The 22,076-nt window shown below is 45.7% G+C and overlaps 1 protein-coding gene and 1 pseudogene across 1 annotated transcript in view; both read left to right on the plus strand.

Moving 5' to 3' along the window:
• Positions 1-21,829, plus strand: part of SOCS6 (suppressor of cytokine signaling 6) — a 76,801-nt gene extending 54,972 nt beyond the window's left edge. The window contains exon 3 of the mRNA XM_038747522.1: positions 18,426-21,829. Coding sequence (XP_038603450.1) covers positions 18,549-20,144 — 1,596 coding nt within the window. The 5' untranslated portion in view covers positions 18,426-18,548 and the 3' untranslated portion in view covers positions 20,145-21,829. The remainder of the gene's footprint in view (positions 1-18,425) is intronic.
• On the plus strand, positions 11,258-11,370 carry LOC119929314 (annotated as a pseudogene).
• Positions 21,830-22,076: the final 247 nt, after the last annotated feature.

Below are 22,076 nucleotides of genomic sequence, written 5' to 3' on the forward strand. Positions count from 1 at the left end.
GGGCGATAACTAGAAGGGAAGGTGGGGTCAAGAGAGGGTTTTTTTAGGATGGGGGAGACATGGGCATGTTTAAAGGCAGAGGGGAAGGAACCAGTGGAGAGTGAGCGGTGGTCCCGACCAATGGTCTGTACAGGCCGGGGCTCTGTCTTCAAGGGGTCACCAGGGTACTTGATGGAAAAGTGCAAGAGTGCAAATTCCTTGGGGCAAGGTACATTGCTACCAACTCTGTTGAATTGTAATAATAATAATGGTGGTATTTGTTACTATGGGCCAAGCACTGTTCTAAGCGCTGGGGTAGGTACAAGGTCATCAGGTTGTCCCACATGGGGCTCACAGTCGTAATCCCCATTTTACAGATGAGGGAACTGAGGCACAGAGAAGTTTAGTGACTTGCCCAAAGTGGCACAGCAGACAAGTGGCAGAGGTGGGATTAGAACCCATGGCCTCTGACTCCCAAGCCCATGCTCTTTCCACTGAGCCACACTGCTTAGTAATTATGGTATTTTCTGAGCACTTACTGTGTGCCAGGCATTGTTCTAAGCACTGGGATAAATACAAGATAATTGGGTTGGTAAGAATCCCTGTCCAACATAGGGCTCACAGTCTTAATCCCCATTTTACAGATGAGAGAACTGAGGCCCAGAGAAGTCAAGTGACTTGCCCAACGTCACATAGCAGACAAGTGGTAGAACCCATGATCTTTTGACTCCCAGGCCCATGCTGTATCCACTATGCCATGCTGCTCCTAAGCGCTTAGTATAGTTCTCTGCACACAGTAAACACTCAATAAATACCACTGATCGATTGGTCACACCTGAGCAGGAGAAAGGCAATCAGTCAAATTTATTAGGTGCTTACTGTGTGCAGAGTACTGTACTAAGCTCTTGGGAGAGTACAGTATAACAGAGTAGGTAGACCTGTTCCCTACCCCCAATGAGAGGCAAAGGCCAAGAATGTCATGTGAAGAGATCTATGCTGGAAAAGACTGTGTGGTCAGGGGAAGGTCGATAGAAGGACAAATGCACATGAAAAATTGTGAAACTGGAGACCTGCTTTGCAGGAGAAAGGAGGAAGTTTAAAGAAGGAACAGGCTTCAGTAATGAAAGTAGGTCATTCATACTGGGAAAGAGGGGACAGGCTTCAGCAGCATGGCCTGATGGATAGAGCACAGGACTGGGAGTCAGAAGGTCATGGGTTCTTATCCCGGCCATACCTCTTCTCTGCTGTGTGACTTTGGGCAAGTCCTTTCACTTCTCTCGGCCTCAGTTACCTCACAAGACTGGAAATCAAGAGCCCCAGCTTCTAATCCTGATTCTGTCTCTAACCTGTCATGTCACCTGGGAGAAGCTACTTCTCTGTGCCTCAGTTCTGTAAAATGGGGATTAAATAGCTGTTCTCCCTCCACTTTAGGCTGTGAACCCTATGTGGGGTAGGGATTATGTCTGATCTATCATTCCGTGATATTTCTTAAGATATTTCACAAATCTTGAGGGGTACATTTTATATCATTTTTCCAATGATTTGAATTTAATGAGGGAATTGGTAAACAGAGAAAGCTATTATGGCACCCAACTTGCCAGGCCATCAAAGACAAAATGCCAACTAGCTTTACAAAGAAGTGGCCCCTAGAATTCTCTGTTAAAGAAACTGAACCATTAGAGAATATGAGAAAATTTGTCATACTTGGTTCAGCGGGGAAGAATGATCCAGACCAGGACCAATCAATCAGTGGTATTTATTGAGGGCTTACTGTTTGCAGAGCACTGTACTAAGTGCTTGGGGAAGTACAGTACAACAGAGTTGGTAGGCACGTGCTCTGCCCACAAGGAATTTACAGTCCAAAGGAGTGGAACTTTATCTTTTTGAGAAGGGTGTTGTATTCTTCGTAGTTCGCCCCTCCATCTATCCAGAAATGCTCCTTGAGTTGGAAACTTTAGCATTGAAAGACATGTGCATCCTAGTTTTAAATAAAAATGACAATAAAAGAAAAGAGGTGTACAAGCAATGTGATGATAATATTGGGAATTCACAGTATGTGCCATCTTTTGCTTACAAAGCGCTTCACAAATATGAACTAATTCACCCAACATTCCCAGAGAGTAGGTGTGTCAACATTCCCATCCTGCACAGAAAACTGCTGAGTTGTGGTTGCCACAAAGGACCAAAGCCAAACGAGATTTGGAATTCAGTTTTTCTGGCTCCGTGTCATTATACTCAAAGCACATGTCATTTTTTCATTTATTCTCTTTTCTGTTTTCCTTAATTGAGATTCAGTGAAGTTCTATTTACTTTTGCCTCGACACACTAGAAGTAGCTTGCCCTGAGAGAAACTAAAACAAACTGAATATTTGTGTCAAGCACCAAAGTGATATTGAATTGAGTTGGTAGGTAAGTTATAAATAAAAGCTAAATATGGTGAGTGTCGGCTCTGCCTTCACATGCTGATACTTGGCCATGAATCCTTATTTGACACTATGGCAGTCGCTTGATCAAACTTCTTTCAGAAAATTAGGGCCAAGAACAAAGACCTGATCTAGAAAAACTGAATTTAGATCATTTCAGATTTCCTAAAGGGCTACACATTTTTAGAGTCAATGTGGATAACTCTAAATAAATGGATAGTTTTAAAAGACAGCTTTTTATATTTAGGAAGTAAAACATTGACTTTTAAACCCAGGTTACATGGTTTAATTTAGCCAGCATTCCAGTTACATCAAAACTTTGCAAATGTTTGATGTGAGAGAAAATGAATCTGGAACCATTGAAGTTTTTGGTTTAATCATCAGTAGTTTGAATGGGACCTTAGAGATCTAGTGGTGTTTAAGTGCCCACTATAAGTACTAACTACTGGGGTAGACATAAGTTAATCAGGTCAGATGCAGTCCTGGTTCCACATGGGACTCACAGTCTAAGTATTAGGGAGTATTGAATCCCCGTTTTACAAATGAGGAAACTGAGGCCTACAGAAATTAACTCACTTGCCCAAGAACACACTGGAGGTAATCAGTCAGTCGTATTTATTGAGTGCTTACCATGTGTAGAGCACTGTGCTAAGCACTCTGGAGAGTACAATGTAAAAATAAACAGACATATTCCCTGTCCTCAACAAACTTACAGTCTAGCAGATCCCAGTTTAGAACCCAGTCCTCTGACTCGCAGGCCTGTGCTCTTTCCACAGGTCAGACTGCTTCTCAGTAATACATCTCGAAGGTGCCCACCTGATAGGTTTGCCTATGGGTTTTCAAGACCACAGCTTAAGGGTGAACCCCAACTGCCCTGCTGTTCAGGGTTGCCACCCTTCTCAGCCTTCACTCCTCCCCTCACCTTTTCTCCTTTCCTGTCAGCCAGTCAGTCATATTTACTGAGTGTTTACTATGTGCAGAGTGTTAGGGGAGTACAGTACAACAGTATAACAGACACATTCCCTGTCCACAGTGAGCTTGCGGTCTAGGCGGGGAGACACACAGTAATATAAAGAAGTAAAATTACAGCTATGTACATAAGTGCTGTGGGGTTGGGAGACGGGATGAATCAAGGTGACGCAGAAGGGAGTGGGAGAAGAGGAGAGGAGGACTTGGTCAGGGAAGGTCTCTTGGAGGAGATGTGTCTTCAGCAAGGCTTTGAAGGAAGCAAGGCTTGGGAAGCAGCATGGCTCAGTGGAAAGAGCATGGGCTTTGGAGTCAGAGTTCATGGGTTCGAATCCCGGCTCCGCCAGTTGTCAGCTGTTAACTTTGGGCAAGTCACTTAACTTCTCTGTGCCTCAGTTACCTCATCTGTAAAATGGGAATTAAGATTGTGAGCTCCCCATGGGACAACCTCATCACCTTGTAACCTCCCCAGTGCTTAGAACAGTGCTTTGCACATAGTAAGCGCTTAATAAATGCCATCATTATGATTATTATTAAGGAAGGGGAGAGTAATTGACTGTTGGATATGAGGAGGGAGGGTGTTCAAGGCAGGACATGAACGAGAGGTCGGCAGCGAGATAGATGAGATCCTTGGACTTCCCAAGCGCTTAGTACAGTGCTCTGCACACAGTAAGCGCTCAATAAATACGACTGATGATGATGATGATGAGATCGAGGTAAATAGATACTTGCTATGATGAGATTTCAGCATGAGAGTCGAAAGTGGAAGCTTGCTACTACGTGCCCCTAGTATGTTAGGTCTGTGAAGTCTGGATCCTACTGCCCCCTCCCTAACCCCACCTGCACCCATAGGGTTTTTATGCAGGAAAGGTAGCACAGTCTGTGCTCTTGGATTTGGAAAAGAATCAGAGGAACCAAGATGGTGACTCTGTTTCTGCCTTATTCCAGCAGAGATCCTCGTAGCGCAGGTCGGAGCCCGGTGCCGGCTGGGGTATTGGCAGTGTGGGTGGGAGGCGGATGCGGCTCATGTCTTTGAGCGTATGTGTGAGCACTGGGCTGATCTATGGAGCTGGAGCAGCATCACCATCGACAAACACACAATAGGGTTGAAGTCTCGATTGCTAGGGTGAAGGGAGTCACTTACAGCCCAGCCTTGGGACAGGAGAGGGTCAAAGGAGAGTCTGGAGGAGATGAGGAGGAGGACCACAAGCCTGGAAGTCAGAAGGGCCTCGGTTTTAATCCTAGCTCTGCCACTTGTCTGCTCTGTGACCTCGACCAAGTCACTCCACTTCTCTGGGCCTCAGTTACCTCAACTGTCCAATGAGGGATTAGGGCTGTGAGCCCCATGTGAGACATAGATTGTGTCCAATCTGATTAGTTTGTATTTACCTCAGCACTTAGCTCAGTGCCTGGCATATAGTAAGCACTTAAATGCCAAAAAAAAAAAAAAAAAGAAGAGGAGGAGAAAGAAGAGGACACTCCACCTTTCACTTCCCTTGCTCCCTCTTCCCTCTCCTGCTCTCCCTTTGTCTTCCATTTCCTCCCTCTTCTGCCTTTCCTTCTGCTTCTTCCTCCCCAACCCATCCAAAGTCAACCCCCAGCTTCACCCCCTTGCTCAGACTGAAAAATTAGCACCCTCAGTGTGTGTGCGTATTGTGACATGAGACTCTTCATTTGGAGGATGCTCTATTCTGCAAACTAATCTAACCTGATTCTGATGTGGAACAAAGATCAAACATAATGGTTTGTTCACATGGAAAAACGGTTCTTTTCAAAGTGGGTCGTGAGTGAAATGAGCTTTTTTCTCAGCCAACTCAACTCCTAAGTGTATTTTTTGTCTGCATCAAAGAAGCCCAGGAGTTTAAAACCAGGCCGGGAGGTGGTCAACAACCAAGGGGCCCTGATTGGGATGGTTTTATTCCGGTATATGATGGAAAAACTTAAACACATATTTTACTTATAATGGCTTCATCAAGAATGTTTAGGGGGACCAAGTTGAAAGAGAAAAATCTTCTCAGGAATCTCTTCTTTGAGAATTAGGTAATGACTCTCCCCTGCCTTCCTCCCAACTTTTTTGCAATTGTAAAGTGGCAAGGAATAGACTGGACTATTGTGAAAATGGCCTGTTAGTAGTAGAACAAGAAAATTTGGAAGCGGTTGGATGGTAAGGGAGGTGCCGTGTATTAGTACTAGCTTGAATTGCCTTTTTAAAAATAAAAATGAAAAACTGTTTTCATTGATTTGCCTCTTATAATTATATTTTCAAAGTTAGCTTCTTGCAGGTTAAAAAGCCAATATAAGCAGTTCAGAGCAATGACAATGGCAGGAGACAGATGGCTACCCTAAGAAAGATAGTGCATATATTTTTGGAATGGCGGATTTAAGTGGTCTTAAATCACCTTCGGTGCTGGAAAATGAGAAGAAAAAGAAAGAAGATTAGATGGCCCAACAGAACTCTCTAAATTTTTAATGTCAAGGGTTCTAGGAAAGGAAAGTTCATTTGAAATATTGACAAACCAGTATCATCTTACTGAAAGTATTTTTGGTGAGATTTGAACTAGAAAAGGGAAAGTGAATGAAACATTGGGTCCCAATTCATTCAGTTGTATTTATTGAGCACTTAAAGTGTGCAAAGCACTGAACTCAGCACTTGGGAGAGTACAGTCCAACAATGATGAACAGGAACTTTTCCTGCCCACCATGAGCACACAGTCTAGCCTTGGGCTCTCCTCTGGGGTAGAAAGACACAAGGCTATTGACTCAGACAAGGCCCTGTCCCACCTGGGCTCACAATCTCAGAGGTAGTGTGGAAGAGCAGCTAGTTTCTCCGTGTTTTACCGATGAGGTCCAGAGAGGTTAGGCTGTAAGCTCGTTGTGGGCAGGGAACGTGTCTGTACCAACTCTGTTATATTACACTCTCGAGCGCATAGTTCAGTGCTGTGCACAAAGTAGGGGCTCAGTAGGTGCCTGAGATATCCAAGTAAGACAAAGGCAGAGCTGGGACTTACAACCCAGGTCTCCTGATTTCTCATCCCATGTCCTTCCCACTAGACCACACTGTCTAGAGTTACTGTAATGGTGAATCGTGATTCAGAAAAACATCGTAACTTGGCCAGAAATGTATTATTCCACCTCCTGGTAATCAGACGATTTACCAGTAGGAGCTTGCCTGGTTCAGTATGCAGTGCGTAGCCTATCTTTTGTCTACATCTTGATCTATCCGTTCCTCCGCTTCAGTTTGCAGTTCATTCGATTCTCTAACACGGGGTTTGGGTTCTCGCCAAACTGTGCGTGAAGGAAGAGTCTTGCTATAGTACTTTACTGGATCCGATGCTTTGTACGAGCACAAAACCTATTTCTTCTGACTACCACAGAGTCATATTTAAATAGGCTCAAGTTGTTGGTGACTGCCCCAGTTCCTAGCAGGACATTCTTGCCAAAACACAAAGGTAAAAAATTTGGATAGAACTAAGTGAATTTCATTAGTGGACACGACTAAATGTTCACCGTCATAGTTGACAGCCCCGCAGCACTTATGAACATATCCATAATTTATTTCTGTTAATGTTGGTCACCCCCTCTACACTGTAAACTTCTTGCATGCGGGGAATGCATCTACCAACTCTGTTATATTGTTCTCTCCCAAGCGCTTAGTACAGTACACAGTACTCTGCATAGAATAAGTGCTCAGTAAATAAGATTGATCGGTCACCTTTGTTCTTAGTATCTCACTCCATATTCAGTCTTCTATCAAATCCTGTTGGGTAAACCTCCACAACATCTCGAGAATCCGCTACTTCTTTTCCATCCCAACTGCCACCACACTGATCCAATCACCTGTCATATCCTGACTCGAATACTGCATCAACCTCAACACTCACCTCCCTGCCTCCAGTCCAGTCTGCTAATTGGATCACTTCTCAAAAACATTATGTGCACTTGTCTCCTCCCTGCAAACACCTATGTGTGCTCTCCTGCAATTGCAAGTCAGTTATTCTTTTGGTCCTCGTCAGTGACCCTCCAAGCTTCCTGGAATCATGGGAATCAGGAGTCCACTTTTGTCTGGGTTAATATAAAGGTTTTTAGAGGAAGGGTACAAAATCTAGGAGTCGGAAGGACTTGGATCCTAATCCCAGCTTCAACACTTGTCTGCCGTGCAGCCTTGGGCAAGTCATATAATTATTTCTCTGTGGTTGTTACCTCACCTGTAAAATGGGGATTACATCATGGGCTTGGGAGTCAGAGGTCATGGGTTTGAATCCCAGCTCTACCACTTGTCAGCTGTGTGACTTTGGGCAAGTCACTTCACTTCTCTGCGCCTCAGTTACCTCATCTGTAAAATGGGCACTAAGACTGTGAGCCCCACGTGGGACAGCCTGATAACCTTGTATCTACCCCAGCTCTTAGAACAGTGCTTAGCACATAGTACGCACTTAACAAATACCATCACTATTCAGCTTTTAGTACAGTGCGTGCCTGGCACATAGTAAGTGCTTAAAAAATACCATTATTATTATTATTAGGGAAGGGACTGTGTCCAACCTGATCATCTTGTATCTACCCCAGTGCTTAATAAAGTGCGTGGCACATAGTAAGAGCTTGACAGATACCTCAGGGATTCTCACCCTTGTTGAATAGGGGCTCCTATTGCGTATGGCTCTTCTCCTCAGAGCACAATTCAACCCAACTCTGTGTTTGCAGAATTCTATGGGCAACTTCAGGAGACACCCCCTGAAGTCCCAGAAGGGTCCTCACCTTGAGGAGTGACAAACCGCCCTCTTAGAGGAGCAGTTGGACTTCCTCTTGCTGACTGTTTCACTCTGTTATTGGTTCTGCTTGACCTTGGAGCCAGAGGTGTGGGGAATCCAGTAAAATCTAGCATTGTTTCAAGTCTGTACTGTAGAGTATGTGTGTGGCTCAGTCTGGGTAATTTGTTCCAGAAACAGAGTGGGTGGGGAGGCTAGTGGGTTTTTTTTCCTCTGCTTGTGAATGAAGGCCTCCTGTTTGAAACAGAGCGGCTTACACGTTTTCAGGTGGAGGATAGGCTTACAAGTCAAGCAACTCTGGCCTGGGAATGGATACTGCTCAGTTTCTGTCGCTGTTAGGTCAGGTTGCTGAGCAACCATCAGATGCAATGGAAAAGGTGGGTCAGTGATCTTGCTTCAGATCAGGAGGTGACATAAAACAGATTTCTTCATTCCAGTGAGCAGCTTGATGAGATCCTGCAGGCCTGGGGCACTGTATTAGGAAGATTTATCTTCCCACCCAAAAAAAAGCACCTGCACTCAACGTTTCCACTAGGGAATCCAGTAGCACCTGGAAGTGAGAGATTCCAGCTAATTTAGACAGGGATAAAGGCTGGCAAACTCCACTAGGCAGCATGGCCTAGTGGGAAGAGCACGGGCCTGGGAGCCATAGGACCTGGGTTCAAATCCCAGGTTTTCCACATACCTGCTGTGGGATCCCAGGCAAGTCACTTAACTTCTTTTTGCCTGAATTCCTTCATCCGCAAAAATGGGGACTTAATACCTATTCTCCCTCCTTACTTAGACTGTGAGCCTCAGGGGGGGACCTGGTTATCTTGTGTCTTCCCCAGCACTTAGTACAGTGCTTGTCTCATAGTAAGCACTTAACAAATTCCACCACAAAACACCAGCCCGAACTCTGCTCTGTTCCATGATGTCTTTGGAGATCAGACGAAGTTCTTTGTCTCAAAATTGCACCTCTCCCATGCATTAAGGGTATTTGAAGTCACCAGTCATCTAATCTTCAGAAATGATCTGGTAGGAGTGTAGTGACGATCAATCAATCCATCAGGAATCAGAGGACATGGGCTCTAATCCTGGCTCTGCATTTGTCTGCTGTGTGACTTTGGGCAAGTCACTTAACTTTTCTGTGCCTCAGTTACCTCATCTGTAAATAGGGGATGAAGACTGTGAGCCCCACATGGGACAACTACCCCAGTGCTTAGAACAGTGTTTAGCCCATAGTAAGCACTTAAGAAGAACCATACTTATTACTATTATTATTATATTTGAGAGTTTCTTGTGTGCAGAGCACTGTACTAAGAACTCAGTGACAATCGTTTCATTTTGTGGTGGTTGTTGGGAAAGCATAAGCACTGTGCTGCTGTGGGCTAGTTATTAAATGGGGAGTGGTCCAAGGCCGATTGGAAGGCTGCGGGCCAGGCACAATTTTTACTAAATGCTGGGAAAGTATTGTTTTCCCCCCTCCCTCAGCACACTTTGTTTGGTAATACCGTGCATCCCAAATAACTTGATACGGATCCAAGCTCTCAGAGAAACCCCAGATGGTTTCCATTTTCCCGCTCTCCCTGTCCCAACCTTTAGGTCAGGGACAGCAAGACTTTGGCTGATTCCCATATTCTTTCCTCACTGCAGAAGCCAAGGCCGCTTTTTCAGGACAAGTCGTTCATTCCCAGTCTTGTCAGCATCCTTCTCCTTGCTCAGTCCAGCCCTGCCGTTACAAAGACACTCGGTCTGTGTCGTGCTTGTCTCAATGTCAGTCGCTACCCCTAAGTATTTGTGTTGTCTTGACTCGTAGCTAATGAGGCAGAAGATGAGTAATAATAATGATGGTATTTGTTAAGCGCTTACTATGTGCCAAGCACTGTTCTAAGTGCTGGGGTAGATACAAGGTAATCAGCTTGTCCCTTGTGGGGCTCACAGTCTTAATCCCCATTCTGTAGATGAGTTAACTGAGGCACAGAGAAGTTAATTGACTTGTCCAAAGTCACACAGCAGACTGGTGCGGAGCTGGGATTAGAACCCATGCCCTCTAACTCCCAAGCCTTTGCTCTTGCCATTAGGCCTTGCTGCTTCTGAAATTGTGGTATTTGTTAAGCTCTTACTATATGCCAAGCACTGTACTAAGCGCTGGGGTAGGTGCATTCAAATCGGGTTTCACACAGTACCTGTCCCACGTGGGGCTCACAGTCTCAATCCCCATTTTACGGATGAGGTAACTGAGGCACGGAGAAGTAAAGTGACTTGCCCAAGGCTGCACAGCAGACAAGTGGTCGTTTGGGATTAGAACCCATGAACTTCTGACTCCCACGTCCGTCTTCTGTCCACTACAAGTAAAAACTCATCTGCCTTTTTCTGCCAACTGGCAGATGAGGTGCTGATTTTTTGGTTGTTCCGAAGATGTAAAGTTACCAGATCAATCAGTGGTTTTTTTGAGTGTTCATTATGTGAAGGAGCTCTGTACAAAATACGGTACAACAGTTGGTAGATGCTGTCCCTGCCCACAAGGAGCTTACAGGGCTGGGCGCTCTCGGGGGCAAGAGCCAGTTAAGTGGCTTTCTAATAGTACACTTCCATAATTACAGTCACTTAGACACCCACGCCCTCAGACACGGTGTCCCGGCCAGAGGCTTTGGAGCCTCCTCACCTGGTTGACTTTCAGTTTAAGAGTTTGGGGTCTGGTGGGGCAGTGCTGAGACATTTAATGGAGGTCAGCACGTTCCCGGCTCCCGTGAAGCTTGAGCCTTTGAGTCAAGTGCTGTCCCTAGCCCAGAAGCACCCATTTGCATGACCCTTGCTTTGAAACCGAAACAGAAAGTCATATAAATGTGCATTTGAGCCCCCTCCCTCTGGGCTTAGCCTCTCCGTGGGGCCAAAGCTGTCCAAGCTCATCAGGAACCCGACTGGTTTGGGCTTGGTCCAGACTCCACCCCACGGGCCCGTTGGGGCCTGGGCAAAGGTCGAATACCCCCAGCCATGGAAGTCGGCTGCCTTTTCCATTTTCTCCTGCTGGAGCACTGTTTTCTACCCTGTCAGGGAAGTTTATTCCAGTCAGTGGGATGGAATTTGTCATGAAATCAGTAGTTTGGATTTCCGACATCCACACACTTAGCGAAAGGACTTGTTGGCTTCCTCAAATGGCAACCTCAAATTGGAACGATACAGAGAAGATTAGCATGGCCCCAGCATGAGAATGACACTCAAATTCATCCTTGAGTGAAGCGTCCCATATTTTCAGTTTATTTATTTGTATTGATGTCTGTCTCTCCACCTCTGGACTACTGTGGGCAGGGAAGGTCACTTTTATTGTTGTGTTGTACTTTCCCAAGCACTTAGTACAGTGCTCTGCTCACAGTAAGCACTCAGTAAATACAGTTGAATGAATGAATTAAAAGTCTGGTTCACATTTTGCTTTAACTCCTGCATTATTTGGGGTAAAAAGGAGATTGAGCATGCACCATGTGTGGAATTGTAATAATAATAATAATAATTGTGAGCTTTGTTAAGCCCTTAGTGTGGTGCCAAGCACTGTTCTAGTTCCTGGGAGAGGAACAATATAATCAGGTCAGACACAGACCCTGATCCTTAGTTTAAGTCGAATGGAGAACAGGAATTTACTTCCCCACTTTACAGATGGGGAATATTAGGTACAGAGGAGTCCAACAACTTTCCCAAGGTCACACAGCAGGCAAGTGACTGGACCAGGATGTGGACCTGGGTCCTTTGATTCCTAGGCCTGTGCTCTTTCAACTAGGCCATTCTAGGCACCGGGGAGTTCAGAGGAGAAATAGGACACAGGGGCCATGCCCTAAAGAGTTTCCAACCTCATAGAAAGAAGGGATTGGGGGCCTAGAGACAGGAGTGACACAGGGAGAAAACTGCTGTATTGGTAGACTAAACCTCTTTGACTTAATAGCATCACCTAGTAGATATGATTCAGTTGTAAATCTTCTTTCAAAACTTGTTATTTTAGACTTTCACTGAAGGGGAAATCAACTTTTTAAAATCTGCATAGTTAAAGTGAAAAGACTGTTTCCTTTTGATGTAGGAATAAGATGACTGTTGATATTTGTTGATCGTTGTAGCTATTTGCTCTAATTTGGTGCTGAAGAATGCTTGAATTTATGTACTTGAAAAAATTCCCTTGGGTTTTGACAGTGAATCTAATTCCAAAAGGTGAATGCAGCACTTATTGAGCTGCTACTGCTTTGGGCACTTGGGCACATAAAGCAGAAGGAGAAAGACCAGATCCCGGCCCCCAGGGACCCTCAGCCAGCCTCATGAGAGGTGCCTTTAGAAGCCCATTTAGTATTTTCAGTGGGTTTCTGCGGATGCCCTTGCTGCACACAGCAGTCCACAGATTTCACTGGAATAGAAATGAGTTTGGAGTGGCACCTCTAAAGTCAATGTACTCGCATATCCAGGATCTGTTGTGGACTCACCGTAAGCATAGTACCTGGTTCTCGAAGAATGTTTTCCCCCCTGCAATGGTGCTGGCCATATAGCAGTGGCATTGGGAAGCAACCTGGCCACCAACCCCTCGCCCACATCCTGCCTCTTGCCTGGAACACCCTTCCTCATATCGGACAGTCACTCTCCCTGCCTTCAGAGCCTTATTGAAGGCACATCTCCTCTAAGAGGCCTTCCTTGACTAAGCCCTCCTATCCTCTTCTCCCACTCCCTTCTGCATTGCTCTGACTTGCTCCCTTTATTCGCGCCCCCTCCCAGCCCCATAGCACTTATGTATATATCTGTAGTTTATTGATATTAATATCTGTCTCCCCCCTCTAGACTTTAAGCTCATTGTGGCCAGGGAATGTGTCTGTTTACTGTTATATTGTACTCTCCCAAACTGAGAACAGTGCTCTGTACATGCTAAGTGCTCAATAAATATGATTGAATGAATGAATGAAAGAGCTTGGGTCTCAGGGTCTGCCTTCTCTGTGAAGATGTTACCACATCTTCTAGGCTGAGCCTGTTGTTGTGTAGGGATTGTCTGTATTTGTTGCCGAATTTTACTTTCCAAGGGCCTAGTACAGTGCTCTGCACACAGTAAGTGCTCTGTAAATACGATTGATTGAATGAATGAATGAAGTGGGAAATGAAACTGTAAGTCCTACATGGGACAGGGACTGTGTCCAACCCAGTTTGCTTGTATCCACCCCAGCTCTTCGTACAATGCCTGGCACATAGTAAGTGCATAACAATTATCATAATAATTGTTAACCACCAGCACGAACATTTTTAAATTGCTAACAATAAATTTGTTGATTATTAACATTAAATTATTGTTGATTGTTAATTATTAACAATTATTATAATAATAGTAAATGCCATAAAAATTGTAGAATCATGAGACAGGTTCAGAAAGCAAAATTGTGATCATACCAAGCTCATCAAAATTATTCAAAGATAATTTAAAACACATTATGCTTATTTGAGCATCATTTTTGAAATTTTGTAATGTTTGGTCTTATGGTGTTTTTCCATTGGGTCTGTTTTTTGTTTCATTAGATTGGGGATCTCTGCAGGGAACTTGTTTGTCAACTGTTATATTGTATTTTCCCAAGACTAGTACAGTGCTATGCACACAGTAAGCGCTCAATAAATACCATTGTTTGATTTGAGTAGACTCCCCAGCCTTAGTGACTCCATACTTAAATGGTTGCTTTTATGGACTGACCGTTTTGTTGAGGAATAGGATTGAGGTTCCCTAGAAGTAGATTACATAAGAAGATGGTGTCTTCTATTGAAAAAAGTTGCTTTTTTCACACTGGCCTATTCCCCTCATATTTCATGTGCAGTTCCAGAACCCAGAAATTTGAATGAGTTGACTCAAATGCTAGCATTTAGCTTGTAACAAATATAAAAAGCTATTTGGCGTCCAGTCTTTTTTTTTTCCCCTTTTCTCCCACCCAAAGCAACAGTACGTGCTAGTCATAACCGGAGCAGGTACTGGAATAGAATGAAATAGAATTATCCATGACAGCGTAATCTTTTTATGCCTTGGTTCTTCGGGTGTTAGGCTTGTGGATGCATCCAGGTATGGCCTTTCATCAATAGTTACAGTTTGGGCCTAGGCTCTTGGCAGTGGTTAGATATCATCACCCCTCTCAAATGGCATTCCACATGTAATAGTGTTTGACTCTGGGCTGGACCACAGGACAAAGAAGTAGTGAGTATAACCTGGAGCATAGCATGATCCCTATCTAAACATGCATTGTACTTTCATAGTTACTGAAGCACAAATGATAATGAACACCAAAATTAGTATTTTTTACTGCGTCTGGGCCACAGTGCATCTTCTTTTTTTAACAATTCAAACTAGTTTTTGAAGTTTATTTTGCTTTCTGTGGGATTGGCGCGTCCCCAAATTTCCCGAGATGTTACATTTGGAAATAGAAGGCAGTTTTTAGTATATCCTAAGAACAGAGAAACTGGAGAAAACTGTGGCCCCAGCAATGAGTCAATCAGTGGTATTTAATGAGTGCTTACTTGGTAAAGTACAGTTCAAGAGAGTTGTTAGACGTAATCCCTGCCCATAAAGGACTTACAATATAGGAGGGGAGACAAATATTAAAATAAATTAGAGATAGGGGAAATGGCAGAGTGTAGGGAAACCAGCACTGATTTCTTCATTAAGTTGCAAACCCTTAGGCTAGTGTTTAAGTTCTTTTATGAAGAAAGCCAACCAAATTGGATAGCTTCAAATAGTTCAGATAGCCAAGAAAATTGTTTTTCAGGGTAACACATAAATACTAAGTTTTGGTTTACCAGGGGTAGAGGGTTCGTATATGTGGAAGCATTTCATTATACTTAGGTGATTCCCATGAAATCTTCAGCCCCATATCCACCCCTATCCTTCGTTTTCCAGTTGGTATTGTTGATGTTTTCTGCCCCTATCTTACCAAACCTTTTCCCTACTTACTTTCTCATTGTCCTTTTCGTATCTTTCCCTCTAACTCTCCCTCTCTCTCCTCTCCTCCTTTGATTATTCCCCTTTCTTCTGCCTTTGATCAGCCCTGTTTTATCTAGTAAGTCTTCCCTGACTAACCTCTCGTTTCCCCTTCCTTCAGTGTTAATAACGATAATAATAATTATCATGGTATTTGTTAATTGCTTACTATGTACCAGGCACTGTTCTAAGTGCTGGGGTGGGTACGAGCAAATTGGGATGGACACAGTTCCTGTCCCACGTGGTGCTCCCATTCTCAATCCCCATTTTACAGAAGAGGTAACTGCGGCACAGAGAAGTGAAATGACTTGCCAAAGGTCACGCAGCAGACAAGTGGCAGAGCTGGGATTAGAGCCCATGACCTTCTGACTTCCAGGCCTGTGCTCTATCCACTATGCCACACAATATTGTCTCTGCATTCTTTAAACATTTTGATACCCCACCCCCAACCACAGAGCACTTATGTACATAGCATCATACTTTGCTGCTTCCTGTGTCTTTATTTTAATTTCGGTCTCCTCCACTAGACTGTAAGATCCTTGAGGGCAGAGATTGTCTCTTCCAACTGTACTATATTGTTTCCCCCAAGCACTTAGTACAGTGCTCTCCACACAGCACTCAACAAGTACCATTGATTGGTTAATTGATTGCTTTTCTTTTCCCTCACCTTCCTCCCATCTCTCCTTCCTCTCTTCATGGTTGCTCTTGCTCCTCTACTGTGCATTTTGGGCTGAAGGGAGAGGCCAACCCCTTTGGCTGAGGCTTTTGGTAGCCCTTTCCAAGCTAAGCACATGTCCAGTACCTCCTTCTTTCCCTCTCCCATTCCTGCTCCTTCTCTTTCTCTCTTTTCCTTCTCTGCCCTGTTTTTCTCTTTTTCTTCCCTAGGGGTTCCCCTGGACCCTTTCTCTCCGCTGCTCAGTAGGGAATGAAAAGAGGTGGGGGTAGGTGGTAATGGCCACTCTCTTCCCAGAAGTTACAGTAGTGGTGAGTGCCAACGTCACTTGCCATCTTCTGCTCCTCCAGGGACGTGGGACCTGTCCAGTTAGAGGCTGGTTGGCCAACCTGACCGGATTGTAAAATTTTGTGTTGAAGTTCTCAGTCTGTCGAGGAAAAAAAAATAGCATATCTGTTGTTCCTTGTGGTCTGTTTGATCCTTGTCTGTATAGAAAGGCTGGGGCCCAGCCCAGCCTAGGGTCTAGGCATTGTTTTGTAACCAGCCCAAAACCCCACCAGCCAGAATCTCACTTATGGCCAGGAAGAGGTGACGTATGCATGGTGTTGACCAGCCATCCGAGGACTTCTGTCTCGTCATGATCTACTGGGGAAGACGACTCTTTTCTCTCTTGTTCAATCTATCAGTCCATCAGTGGCATTTTTTGAGTGTTTACTGTGTGCAGAGCACTGTGCTGAGTGCTTGGCAGAGCACAATACAATTGTTAGACATGACCCCTGACATCAAGGAGCTTACAGTCTTGTGGAGGAGGCAGACATTAAAATAAATTACATTTGGGGACGCAACCAAGTATAAGACTATGTACTTAAGTGTGGTGGGTGGAAGTTGGGTGACTATCAAAATGCTTAGGGGAAGCATTGCATAGGTATATATATATCTCAATCAATCAATGAAATTTATTGAGCGCTTACTGTGTGCAGAGCACTGTACAAAGCACTTGGGAGAGTACATGAGTTGGTAGACATGTTCCCTTCCCAAAATGAGCTTAAAATCTAGTCTCTCAGCTCCTTATGGGCAGAGATCACCTATACCTACTCATTCGTATCGTGCCCTCCCAAGCGCTTAATACAGTGTCCTGAACACAGGAAGCACTCTATAAGTACTGTTGAATGAGTGATGTGTGATGGACCTCAGACCACCATCCAGGCCCAGCAGATGCAGTTTGGAAGTCTGACTAGATTAAATACAATAGATTTATATTTCTGCTTGCTGCTCAGAAGGGTGAGTCATTTGTTAGTAGAAATATCTGAAAGACAAGTTGGATAGGTTGGTTTAAATTTAGGAGTGGTATTTTTTTCCTTTTTTTTCTTTTACTGTTGCTCTTTTGTTTCTGTGAATGAAACACATATCCCTGAGAATAGAGTACTGTGAATGGGTTGTCCTTAAATGCCAGTAGAAGCCCAGTAAGTTCACCAGGCGGAAAATGGGAAGCAAACTCCAAACACAATTTATAAATGCAGTTTACTTTTTTTCCAATAAAAGAGCCCAATATTGAAACAGCTACAAATGAATTTTGTCTTTCCTTACAGTTAATTTGGCTAAATTCCAAATGAATAGTCTTTTTGCTAGATTTTTAGTACTGTGTGTTTCAGTATGATTGAAAAACAAATGCATTTTCATGTAGTCAGGCTAAGAAAAGTAGAGAAACATAATGACGGAGGGGTTTTTTTTTGTTTGCTTTTTTTTTATGGCTGCCTTTCCTAAAATTTGCATCCACCTCCAAAGTACTTGTCCAGGGCCAGTTGCCCAATTTCGTGCCCCTGGCTGCTTTTTCTCCTCCTCCTCCTCCTCCTTGCTCATCTGCTGGTGTGTTATTTCCTGACTCTGGCAGCCTTTCCCTCAAGATGGGCGGTGGAGGGTTTTGGTGGAGGAGGCGAGGGGGTCGGGGGGTGGGGGGAAGGGGGCGGGGCTGAGGCACCAAGGTCCATTTGTAGAAAGTAAAGGAAAGGATGAATTTCAGTCAAGAAGCAGCATGTCCTTGTGGAAATCAATCAATCAATCGTATTTATTGAGCGCTTACTGTGTGCAGAGCACTGTACTAAGCGCTTGGGAAGTATAAATTGGCAACATATAGAGACAGTCCCTATCCAACAGTGGGCTCACAGGAGACAGAAGACCTGCGTTCCAATCCTGGTTCCGCCACTTGTCTGTGGTGTGTCCTCGGGCAAGTCACTTCATTTCTCTGTGCCTCAGTTACCTCATCTGTAAAATGGGGATTAAATCCTCCTCCCTCTGACTTAGACTCTGAGCTCTATGTGAGATAGAAACTGTGTCCAACCTGATCATCCTGTATCTACCTCAGCGCTTAGAACAGTGCTTGACACATAGTGAGTACATAACAAATGCCATTAGAAAAATTAAGGAAAAGCTCAGGGCAACTCACCGAGGCCGCAAGAGCAAACCGCCTCACTGACGAGTCAGGCCAGGAGTGCCTGGCAGAAGAAGGATCGGAAGATCTTGGTGAACTCCAAGCTCAAGCTGGGAATCAGGGTTGGTGGAATTCCGGGTAGACTCCATGGCCATGTTATGTTACTGAGTTCCAGCACTTAGAAGAGTGCTTGTCACATAGTAAGCGCTATAAATTTCTCTCTCTTTCTCTCCAGGAAATGGCTCCAATCATTAAAGGAAGCTGAAAAATACCCATGAACCAAAGCGCACCTCTGGGCGTTGGGAGCCGACAATCCCGGCAGAGTCATTGATCCGGCAGGATTCGGTCCCGAGGCAGAATGAAGAAGATCAGTCTGAAAACATTCCGCAAGTCTTTCAACCTGAATAAAAACAAAGAAGAGAGCGACTTCGTGGTGGTCCAGCCGTCGTCCCTGGCCGGCGAATTTGCTAAAGACGATTCCCTGTTCGGCAGCTGCTACGGGAAAGATCTGACTGGCTGCGAAGTAAACGGCGAGGACGAGAAGGGCGGGAAGAACCGATCGAAAAGCGAGAGCCTGATGGGCTCGCTGAAGAGGCGGCTGTCGGCCAAGCAGAAGTCCAAGGGCAAGGGCGGGCCGACATCCTTGGGCTCTGGCGATGAGGACAGCTTCTCCTCCTCCTCCGCCCCGATGGCCTTCAAAGACGCGCGGGCCCAGCGGCCCCTGCGGTCCACGTCGCTCCGCAACCACCATTACAGCCCGACGCCCTGGCCCCTGCGGCCCACCGCCTCGGAGGAGACCTGCATCAAGATGGAGGTGAGGGTGAAGGCCCTGGTGCACTCGGCCCACCCCAGCCCGGCCCCGAACGGGGTGCGCAAGGACTTCCGCGAGCTGCAGCCGGACGGGGGTGGCCCGGAGCCGAGCGGCAGCTTCCCGAGAGCGGCGGCCTCTCCCGCCGGGGACCTGCGTCTTCACATCGACGACCACGTGCCTGTAGTTATCGGACTCGTGCCTCAGGACTACCTTCAGTACACTGTGCCTTTAGAGGAGGGGATGTACCCCCTGGAGGGATCGCGGAGCTGTTGCCCGGACGGGTCCTCGCCCATGGAGGTCTCGACGGCCGCGCCGCACACCGAGGGGGGGCCCTTCCCTGACGAGGAGGGCCGGGAGGCGACGGCGGAGACGGCCCCAGACGGCCCGGGGGATCCGGCGGGGGGCGGCGCGGGGCTCGTCGCCCTGCAGGGCCCCCGGCCCGACCCCGGCGACCCCCCGCCCCTCTCCCCGCTGCTACCTCCGCTGCAGAACAACCCGATCCAAAGGAACTTGGGCGGCCTGGCCGGCCCGGGGGCCCACGGGGCCGAGAGCGTGCGCTGCCACCTGAACTTCGACCCCAACTCGGCCCCCGGGGTCGGGAGGGTGTACGACTCGGTGCAGAGCAGCGGCCCCATGGTGGTGACCAGCCTGACGGAGGAGCTGAAGAAGCTGGCTCGGCAGGGCTGGTACTGGGGTCCCATCACCCGCTGGGAGGCGGAGGGCAAGCTGGCCAACGTGGCCGACGGGTCCTTCCTGGTCCGCGACAGCTCCGACGACCGTTACCTCCTGAGCCTGAGCTTCCGCTCCCACGGGAAGACCTTGCACACCCGGATCGAACACTCCAACGGCAGGTTTAGCTTTTACGAACAGCCCGACGTGGAGGGGCACACGTCCATCGTCGATCTCATCGAACATTCGATCAGGGACTCGGAAAACGGCGCCTTTTGCTACTCGCGGTCTCGCCTGCCCGGATCGGCCACCTACCCCGTCAGACTCACCAATCCGGTGTCGCGGTTCATGCAGGTGCGCTCGTTGCAGTATCTGTGCCGTTTCGTCATTCGCCAGTACACTAGGATAGACCTGATTCAGAAACTGCCTTTGCCAAACAAAATGAAGGATTACTTGCAGGAAAAGCACTACTGAAAGACCACCGGAATCTCGCATCTTGCACTTTGGGAATTAAAAAAACAAAAACAAAAAACAAAGAGAGATCGAAATACAGTTTACAAATGTTTGTTGCTCTCAAAACCTTTTGCTGCCATAACAATGTTTCAGTTTGTGGGTAGTTGAACCACGGTTCTGTTTGGGGTTATTTTTTTGAGAGGGGAGGGAGGGTGACGGGAGAGTGCTGGCAAGGTGTTTGGGATTTATTTTTGATTTTATTTTTTAAGACAAAAAAGTTTTGAGGTTTTTAGAAGTTTGAAATATCTTTCATCAATGTGCAGAATAATCACAATGTGAATGATAAAATTCTCCTGACTCTCCCCCCACCATGTCCTTCGCTGCTATCCACTGTGATTTTTTATGCATTAAAAGCACATTTCATGTTCTTCCTCCATTCAGTAAGGTCTGTCTCTTTGAAGTGTCCCATTTTTGAAAGCTAAGTGGAGAAATAGACCAGTGTGATAAATGCCAGACAAGATTTGCATTTTCTCCAAAAGGGATTTCCCACCTTCAGAACCGAGTTGTCTTTAAACAAGCCCCAGTGGAGAATGCACGGGTGACCTGACTTGCTCTAATGGAGCCCACATATGCAGTGTAACTTTTTACCCGTCCTGTGTCCTAAATCACTTCTAAGGTCGACCATGGGTTTTTGGCTCCAGGGAGTTGAACTTTTCACTGCCCTGTATTTATTTATTTTTTGTCTTCATGGCTTTCAATAATTGCCTTTTTCAAATAGCCTTCCATGGAGAAATCCTGAGTATATACGCCACAGATCTAGAAATTGTGGTAACATCCGTGAGTTAACCGGCAAAATACCTGCATATTGGAAACGGGTGATGATGAGATGGATTATGGTCTTGGCTGTAGAGCAGATCCTTTGACGGAAGCCATTTTTCTTGAAATGCCTCATTACCTGCGGTTCTTCTCAAATGCGAGGGTTGCATTCCTGTGAAAACTCGCACGGAAGTTCTCACCACGCTATCGTGGCCTGCCAGGCTTGTGTTGTTGGAAGAACTCGCCCTAATCCCCAAGACGCGCTGAAAGCCTGCCTTGCAGCAGAGCAGAGAGCATAGTACAGTGCTCTGCGCACAGTAAGTGCTCAATAAAATATGATTGAATTTACACTATTCCAAAATAATGATTTATCCTTCATTATTTTTGCCTTTTGTCCGTTTTCTCTTGGGTAGACGTCGAATGTACAATTCCTTTTTTAGTATGACGTATTTTAAAGCTTCAAAAGGTTTGAAAGTGTTCCCACTGATTAGGAAGAAAAGTTCCCATTGTGGGGTTCTTATTCAGATGTGTTTTTTATACATTGGGGATAGAAACAGATCTGAGTTACCCCGAATTTTAATTGGCTGGAGAACTGCAAAACGTGTGTTGGGTATGGCTATTGGAAAGATTCTGTCCTAGTCAGTTAAGATGCTACTGCTTGTCACTGCTACTGTCCTGAGACGATTGAATGAATAAAAACACTAAGGAGCTTTTGCCCCTCTCACTGAAATTACCTCTCTGTTTTAAAGGTGACCATGTCCTCCGTATTATTGAATTTCGAGTTACCAAAGCGTGCCATTTCTCCATATGCAGTCAATTGGTCAATCAGTGGTATTTACTAAGTGTTTACTATGTGCAGAGCACTGTACTAAGTGCTTAGGATTTCTTAAGAGAAGCAGCATGGCCTAGTGGATAGCCAGGGAGTCAGAAGGTCTTGGGTTCTAATCCTGGCTCTGCCACTGGTCTGCTGTGTGACCTTGGGGAAGTCACTTCAATTCGCTGGGCCTCAGTTACCTCATCTGTAAAAGGGGGATTGAGACTGAGAGCCCCATGTCGGACAGGGACTGTGTCCACCTGATTTGATTGTATCCACCCCAGCGCCTAGTACCAGTCATTGCCTGGAACAGAATAAGCGCT

This window comes from Tachyglossus aculeatus, chromosome 5 (assembly GCF_015852505.1).
Source record: "Tachyglossus aculeatus isolate mTacAcu1 chromosome 5, mTacAcu1.pri, whole genome shotgun sequence".
NCBI classification, from domain to species: Eukaryota; Metazoa; Chordata; class Mammalia; order Monotremata; family Tachyglossidae; genus Tachyglossus; species Tachyglossus aculeatus.